The sequence below is a fragment of the Mirounga angustirostris genome, unplaced genomic scaffold (assembly GCF_029215605.1).
Source record: "Mirounga angustirostris isolate CCGP_5_RB_7025 unplaced genomic scaffold, mMirAng1.0.hap1 SCAF_2, whole genome shotgun sequence".
Taxonomy (NCBI): Eukaryota; Metazoa; Chordata; class Mammalia; order Carnivora; family Phocidae; genus Mirounga; species Mirounga angustirostris.
The window spans coordinates 161,987,242-162,002,049 of NW_026991710.1; the positions used below are offsets into that span (position 1 = coordinate 161,987,242).

Sequence of the window (14,808 nt, forward strand, 5' to 3'; positions counted from 1 at the left end):
GCCTGCTTCTCCTTCTCCCTCTGCCTGCCGCTCACCCTGCTTGTGCTCTCTTTCTCTCTCTGTCGAATAAATAAATAAAATCTTAAAAAAAAAAAAAAAAAGGGACACTACAGTGGAACTGTAAATTATTAAAAAAAGGGCTCAATGTATCATCTATCCCTTTCATGTAGTCAAGGCAAAATTAAAGCAAAATATTAATTGAAGTCTCTGAATTAAAGGCTTGAAATAAATTTCTCATTTTTCATATATTTAAATACATTATGGTTTATCTTTTTTGATAACCATTTCTGTTGAGAACAAGCAGAATCAGTTTATATTTTAATTTTAATGTGGAATAACTATTTATTTTAAGGGAAAAAGAACCACCCATCTTTCTAAGTAGTTTGTGAGGACAGGGGCCCATTTAGTTCCGCATGTTCTCCAGGTCCACAATACCCAGTGAATGTACAATGGGCCATCAATAAATAGTCCCTACTACTCAACCACATTGAACAGCAGACATAAGGTGAAATCTTACTGCTGGTCCAAAGAAATCTGAACAGACATAGATCCAAATGCTATTTTTGAGCCAAAGAAATCTAAAAGTAATAAGATCAATATGCAGCAATGAAAGCCTCAATTCAATCCATGTAACTCTAAGCATCTTACCTCATAAATTAAACTGAATGTTGCAGGTGCCTATAATTTTCAAGTTGGAGAGAGGGTGGAAGAAGACAGAAAGGGGTTAGGTTACTCAGAACCTGTAACATAATACCAAATGTTTTGTGTTTATCTCTCTGTGTGACATGTATATAATCATTTTCCACAAAAGTTCAAATTAACATTCCACCCAGTAATTTATCTCTGAAGAGAATCAAGAGATAGCCACTGAGAAAGAGAGTGAGGGAGAGAGTTTGAGAGAGAGAGAAGAGGAAAAAGAAGAGAGACAAAAAGAGCACAAGAAAAAGGAAAAAACAGATAAATAGAAACAGAGGAAGTAAAGGAGGGAAGTCGGGGGCGGGAGGAGCAGGAGGGCAGGGAAGGAAAAAAGAATAGCCACATGGAAGAGAAACAAAACAAAAATGGTTTGAAGAAAACCTTTTCTTGATGAAATCTGCAGTAAAATTCAGATTCTTACTGAAATGGAAAACTCCCATCTTAGGTGGGTGAGTGGCTGCGGTTTTGGCTGCTAAAGGGAATCATTTTTTTACTTGACAATTTCCATGCTAAATCCCACTGTCACTTTCAGTGTCATTTCACTGTCATCTTCCTACAGTAAATAAAAGAGTATAATAAATATTTCCCCCTGAGGTTTATAAACATGATCTCAATGGTACAACTGTAACAAATCATCCAGAAAATTCTTGGCAGAGTAAACCAAAGAACATATGTTTACCCAAGGTGAATGGCAGCAACTGGACTGTATGTTAACTACATTTGGTTTCAGACAGCTCATCAAATATGCTCTAAATCTGCCCAATAATTCATCCACAGTCATGCATGTTACCATAAGCCTACCAATAAAATATAAAAGCTTCACTATGAAAAATTTTCCTGCCAATTTCTACTTCTGACATAACTTGATAAAACACTCACTAATCCTTCTCTTAGAAAGACTGCATTATTTTCCACGTTAATACCACTAAACTGAAAAAAGACTTGTTAACATGTATCTACAGTACATCTTCAATGGATGTAGAGAATATATTTATCATGTCAAAATCCAACACCTTTTATTTCCCATTCAGAACTGTAGCTTCAGCAATGGCAGCATTTGTCCTATAAAGAAACAAGTTAAAAAACACTTCTTTCTATAGTAACCTGAAGCTACTTTTCTTCCTGCTTTTTACATAATGTAATTTTTTAATGAGCTGCAATTAAAGTCAGTAAAAGAATCTCATAATACCATATTCTTATGCCTTCTTTCACTTTCCATAGTATATGTCTTTCAAAATCTAGAACTCTCTTGTATATCTTTTATATGGTTTAAAAGATACATAAAACATAATAAAGGACTTATTCTCAACTGGTACATTTCCAGATCATACCACAATTCATATGTGTTGCCCTTAGCAAATTCAAAGGAATTGCCAAAGAAACCTACATATGTACAAAGTTTTTAAAAAGAAGACTAGTATCAATTAGAAATCTGTAAAACTCAGATTGTCAACATACATATCTGATCCTGAACTTCTAAAATATTCACATCCATTATCAATCACTATTTTGTATTTAAACAAATGCATATCTCATTTATACTGCTGTAGAATGTTATAAATTCTAAAGCTGATTTTGTTGTCTCCTTGAAAACAATCTGATACAGAAAAACATGCTGACTGTTACCAATAATAAAGCTAACTACAAATAATTCAAACATTCTACAATTACTCAGATTTCCAGAGACAACCTAAGTCCTAGTTTTGTAACTAGGGACTGAATACAGCTTCCATTATAGTATGTAAATGCTTTTCTGTTTCCATAGTGAATATACCTTTGTGATCTTTTTCAAGTTCTGACAGTATGCTCACAAATAAAACAAAAACTGCTCACTATATGAATCACAAATTATTCCAAATCTACTTATTATCTCAGTATTACTGATTACAATGTGAACTTTTAGCATTGGAGGGTATTTGCAGTCTGACACATCAAGGATGAGGTCCAATAGAAATATCACCAACAAAACCAAAAGCAAAAAACAAAATACTTAAGTAATCCTTGCCCTGTTTATTTTAGATAAAAAAATAAACAGAAAAGACAAAATATAAACATATTTTAATAACCAATATTTCAATGCTTACTTTCAGTAGATCCTTGGAGAAATCACCGCCCTCATTTACCCCTTGAAGGTTTGCAATGAACTCTTGGCAGGTCATCTTCTTTCCAATATTCTGGAATAGAGGCAAATAATACATCATAATGACATACATACATGGAATTCTTAAAACTGTGATTAAGCAAAGCAAGACTGATTTGGCTTTTCAAAACATGAATACACATGCCCCTATACGTGCATATATCCACACATACATATAATACAAACTTATAAGAAACAGATGGCTTATTATGCTTTCAAAACAGTCATTAAATATAAATAGCAAAATTATGCCAAACCTTTATTTTAACCTAAAAAAACATCTGAGAAATCTATGCTACATTTATATATATATAAGGTAGTTTTTAATGGAAAACATGGATAAAATGACATTTCTGGGCTGAACTCTGATAGCTATTTATTTGCTTGTTTATTTTATTTCCTACATATTGTCAAGAACTGTGAAGGATCTGAGATTTTAGCCCACTTTCAAGCTAACAAACTAGTCTACCACAATCTCACATGTTGGCAGATGAAGTAAGATTCCTGAGTCGGAGGCACAGGAATTTTTTTATAACAACAGGAGTAGCCAAAATATTAGCATTTTCTTGCTCCAGTTTCCTGAGTCCCAATTCTCACAGAACCTGAACAGGGCCAGATGACATGCACACACAGTGGGTTGTGATACAGGAAAGGAGTCCCGAGATTTGGGAATCTGAATATTTGTAATGGACAGTAAGCATGCCTATTGCTTTTGCTCTAAATAAGAAACCGACTGTTCTCATCCAAGGCTATAAGCAAACCTATCCATTGCTCTAAAGTCACTATATTTTCCAAACTGCTCACTACAGAAACAATTTTGAAAAAATAGAACAGAACAAAGGCAACCAAAGCTCTTGTTCACAAAATGTACAGAAATGCAAGAGATCCACGGAAAATTGTCTCCAAACACATTTAAGATTAAGTTTAAGAATAAGTTTAAGATTTAAGAATGAGTTTAACCAAAAAATCACATTAATAAACAAAATGAAAAAAAAGCAAACAGAAAATATACACTAACAAAAAAAGAGAAGATACAAATATGTTAGACTGAGAAAACTAATAAAACTCCTATGCCAGCCTCAGTCAACTAGTAAGAGCTGCCAGAGAGGATTCAGAGGCTCAATTTGACACCAACAGAAGTCCATCCTGAGTGCAGGAGAGGGGTGTGGAATATACATGCACCCGCATGGGATCTCTGGCAAATGTGGTCCAAGTGAATATGAAGTGTACCAACATATTAATATCCTTGTACATAATATGCATAAAATAAAATGTATATTCTGTGAGGCTATTTTTCAGAAAAGACTAAGAGTGGAGTAGGACATTAGTCTTCAAGTTGAGGAAAAATATTAAGACTTTAAAAGGGATGCAAAGCCATAGATAGTTTTGAGAGTATGTATATAAAACCTTAACTTCAAAAATACAGATCTTTTTGAGAGTATGTATATAAAACCTTAACTTCAAAAATACAGATCTGCCTGGGGACATATACACCTATGTGTCTTAAAGTAATCGCTTCCCACTCCCCCTCTCACAGCTGCTCTTCTACCTTATAACATGAAACAAATCATCCAACTGATCCTATCTAATTAGTTAGAGTGAAAGTGCTAACTGTTGTTAAAAAACCTTGCCTCTTCCATCAGCAAAGAGGGCATAGTCAGACTTCACATGACTGGATGAATGTTTTAACAATGAGAACTGACTTTGCCAATTATTTTAAGTAAGTTAAATCTGCAGCCCTAAGTTCTGATGAAAAATTTATTTAAAGCACAGAAACTTTAATAAAAAATACTTTTTCACAATATTATATTGAAAAACACAATATCTCAACCTTCCCAGTCCTTATCAAATGTATCAGATCCAAAAAGGTACATGTACCATTATGTTGGCTAACTGAACATAGTAATAAAAAAAACAAAAGGTACTTTAAGGTAAAAAGTAACAAGTATATTCAATAGTCATTTTGATATGACTTGACAAGGACTTTCTGGTTATGCTCTGAGGAGCCGAGAAAATGAATGAATAATGACTACATAACAAATTCTTTTCCAAGTCAGGCAGTTTCCAATTCTCAAAATCAAAAGATGACATGATTTAACCATCAGTTAAAAACCAAAATTTTCTTTTAACATGTGATCTGGTGAATTCAAATATTTGTAACACTATCTTTTTTAAATCAACTTTGTATTGTTCATAGCAAAAATTTCTTGAAGAATGATTTATATTTAAACATTTGCTGTATTTTATATTCATGAGATATTTTATTACAAGTAAGTATCAAATAATGAATAAAAGACTCCCAAGTATAAAAACATGTTACATGAGAAAAAAAACTATGGAAAATTAAGCAATTATGACTATTAGGAGGAAAAAAAGGTTAAATAGTTGACTTTTTTATATGGAGTGTCCGCTCACTGTTAACTTTTTACAAATACCAGCTTTACTGAAATATAATCCACGTAACATTCACCCTTTTGAATTATACAATTCAGTAATTTTTATTTATTTATTTATTTGTGAGAGAGCAAAGGCAAGCAGGGGGAGGGGTAGAGGGGGAGGGAGAGGGACAAGCAGACTCTGCGCTGAGCGCAGAACCCAACTGAGATCATGACCTGAGCTGAAATCAGGAGTCCACCATTCAACCTACTGAGCCACCCAGGTGCCCCTACAATTCAGTAATTCTTAATATACTGATAGAATTCTGCAGCCATCACCACTATCTAAATTCAGAACATTGTCATCACCCCAAAAGATACCCCATATCCATTAACAGTCAGCTCCCATATCTCTCCTCCCATTCCCAATACCCATCTCCTGGCAATCACTAATCTTTTTATTTGTATGGATTTGCCTGTGCAGGAACATTTCACATAAATGGAATCATGGCCTTTTTTTTCCCTTTTTTAAAAAAAATATTTTATTTATTTATTTGAGAGAGCGAGCACGTGTGGGGGAGGGGCATGGCCTTTTTTGACTGGCTTCTTTCATCTACCATATTTTTTTCAAGGTACATCCATATTCTAGCATGTACCAGTATTTTATTGCAAAATAATGTTCCACTGTATGAATATAACAAATTTTCCATTCAGAAGTTGATGGCTGACTGAACTGTTACCACATTTTGGTTATTATGAATAATGTTGCTATAAATATTTGTGTAAAGTTTTTGTGTAGACATGTGTTTTTATTCCTCCTATATATGTAACTCAGGAGTAGGAATGCTAGGTCGTACGGTAACTCTATGTTTAAACATCTGAAGAACTGTCAGAATTTTTTCCAAACAGACCACACCAGTTTACATCGCCACTAAAAGTGTGAGTTTCAATTTCCCCACATCCTTACCAACATTTATCTTTTTTATTTTAGCCATTTCTAGTAGATATGAATTGCCATCTTGTGGTTCTGATTTGCAATTCCCTAATGACTAATGATGTTCATCCTTTCCATGCACATATTGGCCATTTGTATATATCCTTTGAAGAAATGCCTTCTTAAACTCTTTGCCCTTTTCTTATTGAGTCATTTGTCTTTTCTTGTTCAGTTGTAGGAGTTATTTATATATTCTGGATACAAAACTCCTTATCAGCTACCTACTTTGAAAATGTTTTCTCCTATTCTGTGGGTTATCTTTTCGTGATGGTGTTGTTTGAAGCACAGAAAGTTTTGATCTCAGTGAAATCCAGTTTATGTATTTTTTTCTTTTGCTGCTTGTGTTTCTATTGTCAAATTAACAAATTATTGCCTAATCCAAGATCAGAAAGACTTATTCCTATGCTTTCAAAAAATGTTACAGTTAGCTCTTACATTCAGATATTTGATCCATATTTCAATAATTTTTGTACAGGAAAGACATACCCAAGTTCATTCTTTTCCATGTGGCTATCCCAACACCATATGTTGAAAAGGCTGTTCTTTCTCCCACTGAATAATCTTGGCATCCTTGTTGAAAATCAACTGACCATAAATGTAAGGATTTAGTACAAATTCTCAATTCTACTATATTGACCTAGACATATGACTGGATGCCGGTATAATACTCTCTTGATTCTTGTAGCTTTGTAGTAAGTTGTTTTTGCCTTTGTACTTTACTGTGGCTAAAAAATACATAGAAAAAATTTACCATCTTAACCATATTTAAGTGTAGAGTTCAGTAGTGTTAAGTATATTCACATGGCTATAAAATAGACTTTCAGAACTTTTGCATCTTGCAAATCTTAAACTCTATACCCATTAAAAAACAACTCCCCTCTTCCCCTCCCCTGAGCCTCTGGTAACAATCATTCTTTCTGTTTCTCTGAATTTGACTGCTTTAGATATTTTACATAAGTGGAATCATAGAGTACTTTCTTCTATGCACATATATGTATGTATAAATGTTATGTGTGTGTGTGTATATATAATATATATGTTTCAAGTGCACAGCTTTGTAACTTGACATCTGCATACACTACCAAATGATCACCACCACAAGTCCATTTACCACCCATCACCATACAGTTGATCTACTTTACCCGTTTCACTCACTCCCCAATCCCCTTACACTCTGGTAAGCACTACTCTGTTTTCTGTATCTATGAGTTTGTTTTGTTTGTTCATTTATTTTCTAACTTTCCAAATATGAGGGGATCACACTGTATTTGTCTTTCTGCATCTGACTTATTTTGCTTAGGATAATACACTCAAGGTCCATCCATGTTGTCTCAAATGGCAACATCTCATTCTTTTTATGGCTAATATTCCATTGTACATACACACACATACATACATACATACCACATCTTCTTTTTCCATTTGTCTACTGATGGATATTTAGCCTGTTTCCATATCTGGGTTAGGAACATAGGGATGCACGCGTATTTTTTAGTGTTTTTGTATTCTTCGAAAAAATACAGAGAAGTAGAATAGCTGAGTCATATGGTAGTTCTATTCTTAATTTCTTGAGGAATCTCCATAATGTTTTCCATAGTGGGTACACCAATTTACAATCCCAGCAGTGTGTGAGGGTTCCCTTTCTCCCACATTCTATCTGGCACTTATTTCTTGTCTTGTCGTTCAATAACAGCCATTCTAACAGGTGTGAGGTGATATCTCACTTGGTCTTGATTTGCATTTCCCTAAAAATTAGTGATGCTGAGCATGCTGAGCATCTTCTCATTTGCCCTTTGTCTTCTCTGGAAAAATGTCTATTCAGATTTGGGTTTTGTTGAGTTATAGGAGTTCCTTATATATAAAGGATATTAACCCCATATCGGATATATGGTTTGCAAATATATTCTTGCATTCAGTAGGTTGCCTTTATGATTTAATGATGGTTTTCCTTTCCAGAAGCTTTTTAGTTTCATATAGTCCCATTTTTGTTTATTTTTGCTTTTGTTTCTCATCTTGGGAGTCAGGTCCAAAAAGACATCACTAGAACTGATTTCTAGGAGTTTCCTATGTTTTCTTCTAGGAATTTTATGGTTTCAGGTCTTACATTCAAGTCTTTAATCCATTTTGAGTTAATTTTTGTGTATGGTATAAGGTGGTAGTGGGTATAGTTTCATTATCTTGCATGTAGCTGTACAGTTTTCCCAGCACTCTTTATTGAAGAGACTATCCTTTCCCCATTGTATATTCTTGATTCCTTTTTTGTAGTTTAATTGTCCATATATGTGTGGATTTATTTGGGGGCTTTCAATTTCATTCCACTAATCTGTGTGTCTATTTTTATACCAATAACATACTTTTTGATTATTACAGTTTTGTATTACAGTTTGAAGTCAGGTAGCATGATACCTCCAACTTTGTTCTTTCTCAGGATCACTTTGACTCTTCAGAAACTTTTGTGGTTCCATACAAATTTTACAATTACTTGTTCTAGTTCTGTGAAGTATGCCATTAGGATTTTGACTGGTATTGAACTGAATCTGTAGATTATTTTAAGTAGTATGGACATTTTAACAATAGTAATTTTTTCAATCCCTGAGTATGGAATATCTTTCCATTTATTCATGTCATCTTCAATTTATTTTATCAGCGTCTTATAGTTTTCAGAGTATAGGTCTTTCACCTTTGGAGTTAAATTCATTCCTGGGTGTATTATTCTTTGTGATTGTTTGCAATTATAAATGGGATTGTTTTCTTAATTTATCTTTCTGATGTTTTGTTATTAGCATATAAAAATGCCATGGATTTCTGTATATTGATTTTGTGTCCTGCAACTTTATTGAATTCATTTATCAGTTCCAATGGACCAGATTTTGGTGGATTCTTCAGGGTTTTCTATATGTAGTAGCATGTCATCTGTGAAAACAGTTCTACTTCTGCTTTTCTGATTTGGATGTCTTTTATTTCTTTTTCTTGTCTAACTGCTGTACTTAGGACTTCTAATACTATATTTAATTAAAGTGATAGGAGTGGGCAACCCTGTCTTGTTCCTGTTCTTAGAGGAAAAGCCTTCAGCTGCTGTTGGGTATGATGCTAGCTCGGGGATTGTGATTTATGGCTTTTATTATGTTTAGGTACGTTCCCTCTATTTGCATTCTGTTGAGTTTTTCTCATAAATGAATGTTGAATTTTATCATATGCTTTTTCTGTGTCTATTGAGATGTCACATGATTTTTATCATACACTTTGTTAATAGATCACATTGATTTGCAGATGTTGAACCATCCTTGCATCCCCCAAATAAACGCCACTTGATCATGGTGTATAATCTTTTTAACATATTACTGGATCAGTTTACTAATACTTTGTTGAGGATTTTTGCTTCTATGTTCATCAAGGATATTGACCTATAATTCTCCTTTTTTTGTGGTATCCCTGTCTAGGTTTGGTATCAGGATAATGCTGGCTTTGTAAAATGTGTTGGAATAGGTTCCCTCCTCTCCAATTTTTTGGAAGAATTTGAGAAGAATATTAAATCTTCTTTGTACGTTTGATAGAATTTGCCAATGAAGCCATCTGATCCTGAACTTTCATTTGTTGAGAGCTTTCTGATTACTGTTTTAATTTCCTTACTGGTAAAAGTCTATTAAAATTTATATTTCTTCATATTCAGTCTTGAAAGATTGTATGTTTCTAGGAATTTATCCATTTCTTCTAGGTTGTCCACCTTGTTGACATATTAATTGTTCATTAGTCTCTTAAGATCTTTTGTATTTCTGGGATATCAGTTTTAACTTCCCTTTCATCTCTTATTTGAGTCCTCTTTTTTTCTTGGTTAGTCAAGCTTAAGAGTTTATTGATTTTGTTTATATTTTCAAAGAACCAGTTCTTAGTTTCACTGATTCCTTTTCTATTGTCTTTTTAGGCTCTTATTTCATTTATTTCCTCTCTGATCTTTCTATCAATGTTAGGCTTTGCTCTTCTTTCTCTTGTTCTCTTAGGTGTAAAGCTAGATTGAGGTTTTTCTTGTTTCTTGAAGTAGGTCTATATTGCTATGAACTTCCTTCTTAGAACCATTTTTGTTAGGTGTTTTAGATTTGGGATTGCTGCATCCCATAAATTTTGATATGTCATATTTCTGTTTATGTGTCTCTAGGTATTTTTTTCTCTTTTGATTTATTTAATGACCCCTGGTTGTTCAGTACCTTATTGTTTAATCTCCAAGTTTTGTGAATTTTTTTATTCATTTTCTTCTTGTAATTAATTTCTAGTTTCATAGCATTATGATTGGAAAAAATGTTTGATATGATTTCAGTTTTCTTGAATTTACTGAGAATTGTTTTGTGACTCAACATGTGATCTACCTTTGGAGAATGTTCCATGTGCACTTGAGAAGTTTGTGTATTCTGCTGCTTTTGGATGGAATGTTCTGTATATAGTTATTAGATCCATCTGGTCTAATGTGTCATTTAAGCCTGATGTTTCCATCTTGATCTTTTGTCTGAATGGTCTGTCCATTATTGAAACACTACTGTTATTGCACAGCTTTCAGTTTCTCCCTCTAGGTCTGGTAATATTTACTTTGTAGATCTTGGTGCTCCTACGTTGAGGGCATATATATTTGTAAGTGTTGTATCTTCCTACTGTATTGACCCCTTTAAGACTGTGCAATGCCCTTCTTTGTTTTTATTACAGTCTTTTAAAGTCTACTCTATCTGACGTAAGTATACCTACTTATATTATAGTCTTTTAAAGTCAACTCGTCTGATATGAGTATACCTACTCCAGCTTTCATTTCATATCCATTTCCATGGAATATCTTTTTCCATCCCCTCACTTTCTGCATGTGTCCTTACTTCTGGAGTGAGTCTCCTATAGGCAGCATGTAGATGACTCTTGTCTCCTTACCCATTCAGCCACTCCATGTCTTCTGATTGGTGAATTGAGTCCACTTATATTGAAAGTAACTATTGATAAGCATATACTTATTGCCATCTTGTTCACTGTTTTCTGGCTATTTTGTAGTTCTTCTCTGTTCCTTTCTTCTCTTTCTTTCTTTCCTTGTGGCTTGATGGTTTTATTTCAAGTTTTGTTTAGATTCATTTCTCATTTTTGTCTATTTACTGTAAGTTTTTTTCCTTGTGGTTATTGTGAGGTTCACATAAAATATCTTATGTAAACATCAGCCTGTTTTAAGTTAGTTAACATACACTGTACTATTAGTTTCAGATATACAATACAGTGATTCAACACTTCCACACAACATCAGGTGTTCATCACAGCAAGTGCATTCCTTAATCCCCATCATCTATTTTACCCATTCCCCCCTCCCCATCTTTCCTCTGGGAACCATCAGTTTGTTCTCTATAGTTAAGAATCTGTTTCTTGGTTTGCTCTCGCCCTCTTTTAATCCCCTTTGTTTGTTTTGTTTCATAAATTATACATATGAGTGAAATCATATGGTATTTGTCTTTCCCTGACTTATTTTGCTTAACGGAACAGTCTCTAGTTCCACCCATGTTGTTGCAAATGGCAGGATTTCATTCTTTTTTATCCATTCATCAGTCAATGGATACTTGGGACCTGTTTCCATAATTTGGTGGCTGTAGATAATGCTGCTAAAAACTTAATTTTAAACACATTCCAAAGCTTTACCATTTTACTTTCCTCATCCACACGTTATATTTTTGATGACACATTTTACATCCTTTTATGTTTCCATTAACTAGTTGTTGTAATTTTATGTTTCCAATAACTACTTTGTCTACCTTCATCCTTGATTTTATTACAGAGTTTTGGTACATATACAGGATATTAACTCCTCACCATATAAATAATTTGCAAATATTTTCTTCCATTCTATTCGCAGCCATTTAACTCCACTGTGTCCTTTCATGCACAAAAGTTTGATGTAACCTGTTTGTCTGTTTTTGCTTTTGTTGCCTGTGCTTTGCCTGTGCTTGTGTATCATAGCCAAGAAATCACTGCTAGGTCCAATGTCATGTTTTCTTCTAGGAGTTTTATAGTTTTAGGTCTTGTATTTAGACTGTTAATCCATTTTGAGTTAATTTTTTATATGGTATAAAGGTCCAACTTCATTTTTCTGCCTTGGGTATCCTTTATTCCCAACACAATTTGAAGAGACTGACTGTCCTTTCCCATTGAGTGGTCTTGGCATCCTTGCTGAAGATCATTAGACCAAATATGCAAGGGTCTATCTTTGCACTGTGTATTCCAATCCATTGATCTATTTGCCTGTCTATGTCAGTATCACACTGTTATGATTATTGTAGCCTTACACTATTATTCTGGAATCAGGACGCGTGAGTCCTCCATTTTTTTCCAAAGCTGTTTGGGCTATCCACAGTACCTTGAGAATTCATATGAATTTTAGGATTTTTTTTTTCTATTTCTGCAAAATATGCCATTGGGATTTTGATACTAACTGTATTAAATCTACAGATCACTTTGGGTGGTATGGACATCTTAACAATATTGTCTTCCAATCCATGAACATGGGAAGTCTTTCCACTTATTTGTGTCTTCTTTAATTTCTTTCAGCACTGTTTTGTATAAGTTTTGCAATCAAAAAGTACAAGTCCTCCAAGTTATTTCTGTGCTCTAGATTTTTTTGGCCTTTCTGCATGAATTTTAAGATTGACAACCACCCACCCACCCACCTCCCCCAAGCCCCTGCCGAGAAAAGGCCAACTGGGGTTTTGACAGTGACTGTACTGACTCTTAAGATCATTTTGGAGAGTATGCCACTTTAACATTAAGTGTCCCAATCCTCATGGGATAACTTTCCACTTGATTTCTTTGAACAACGTTTTATAGTTTTCAACATCAATATATCAGTCTTATTTTAAGTTTACTCTTAAGTATCTTAGTATTTCTGATGCTTCTGTAAATGAATTTCATTTTCATACTATTCATTACTGATACATAGAAATATTGCTCTTTGTACATTCAACTTTTATTCTGCAGCCTTGCTGAACTTGTTTTTGAGATTTTTAAGGGTTTTTTTTTTTTTTAAAGATTTTATTTATTTATTCATGACAGAGAGAGAGAGAGAGAGAGGCAGAGGGAGAAGCAGGCTCCTGAGGAGCAGGGAGCCCGATACGGGACTCGATCCCAGGACACTGAGATCATGACCTGAGCCGAAGGCAGACGCTTAACCATCTGAGCCACCCAGGTGCCCAAGGGTTTTTTTTGTAGATTCCTTAAGATTTTCTAAATACAAGATCAAGTCTTCTGCAGAGTTAGTTTTACTTATTCCTTTCTAATCTTGATATGTTTTTTCCTTGCCTAATTACTCTAGTTAAAATCTTCAATATGGTACATAGAAGTGACAAGAGGCACCAATTTACATTCCTACCAACAATGCACACGGGTTCCCTTTCCTACAAATCTTCACCAGCATTTGTTTCCTCTTCTCTTTTTGATAACAGCCATTTTAACAGCTGTGAGGTAATATCTCAGTGTTTGATTTGCATTTCCTGATGGTAAGTGATGGTGAGCATCTTTTCATGTATCTGTTGACAATTTGAATAGATCTTCCTTGGAAAAGTTCAGTTCCTTTCCCAATTTTAGTTTTTCTTTCTTGCTCTTGAGTTGTAGGAGTTCCTTATATTTTTTGGATATTAATCTCTTATCAGATATATGATATACAAATATTTCCTCTCATTTCATAGGCTGCCTTTTCTTTTAGATGGTGGTTTCCCTTGCTGTACAAACTTCTTATTCTGCTGTAGTCCCACTTACCTATTTTTGCCTGTTGCTTTTGCTTTGGTGTCAGATTAAAAAAATCATTTCTAAAACCAATTGTCAAGGAGCTTTTTTCCAATGTTTTCTTCCAGGATTTTATGGTTTTAGGCCTTACATGTAAGTCTTTAATCCACTCGAGTTAATTTTGTGAGTTGTGTAAGATAGGGGTCCAGTTTCATTTTTGGCAGGTGGATAACCAGTTTTCCCAATACCATTTATTGTAGAGACAATCATTACTGCATAGAGTATTCTTAGCTCCCCTGTCAAGTATTAGTTGATTGTGGGGCACCTGGGTGGCTCAGTCAGTTAAGTGTCTAATTCTTGATTTCAGCTCAAATCATGATCTCAGGGTTGCAAGACTGAGCCCCATGTCAGGCTTTGTGGTCAGTGTGGAGTCTGTTTAAGATTCTCACCCCCTCCCTCTACCCTTTCCCCACCCCTGCTCACGCTCTCTAAAAACTATTTATATACATATAGACACACACATATATCAATTTATGTAAGTTGACTGTATATATGTCAGTTCATTTCTGGGCTCTGAATTCTGTTCCATTGGTTTATGTGTCTATTTTTATGCCAGTACCATACTGTTTTAATTACTATAACTTTGTAGTTTGAAATCCAGAAATGTGATATATCTGGCTTTGTTCTTCTTTCTCAAAATTGCTTTGGCTCCCTGGGGTTTTTTGTGGTACCATACAAATTTTAGGGTTGTTTTTCCTTTTCTGTAAAAACTGCCATTGATATCTGAATAGGAATTGCATTGGGTCTATAGATGACTTTAGGTACTATGGACATCTTAACAATATTAATTATTCCAATTATGAATATGGGACATC

General features: G+C 34.2%; 1 protein-coding gene across 5 annotated transcripts in view; it reads right to left on the bottom strand.

Moving 5' to 3' along the window:
- Positions 1 to 14,808, bottom strand: part of PSD3 (pleckstrin and Sec7 domain containing 3) — a 575,226-nt gene that overhangs the window by 166,791 nt on the left and 393,627 nt on the right. For all 5 annotated transcript variants that reach the window (XM_064585443.1, XM_064585442.1, XM_064585444.1 and 2 more), the window contains one exon: positions 2,781 to 2,870. In XM_064585443.1, the coding sequence (XP_064441513.1) occupies positions 2,781 to 2,870 (90 nt within the window). The remainder of the gene's footprint in view (positions 1 to 2,780; positions 2,871 to 14,808) is intronic.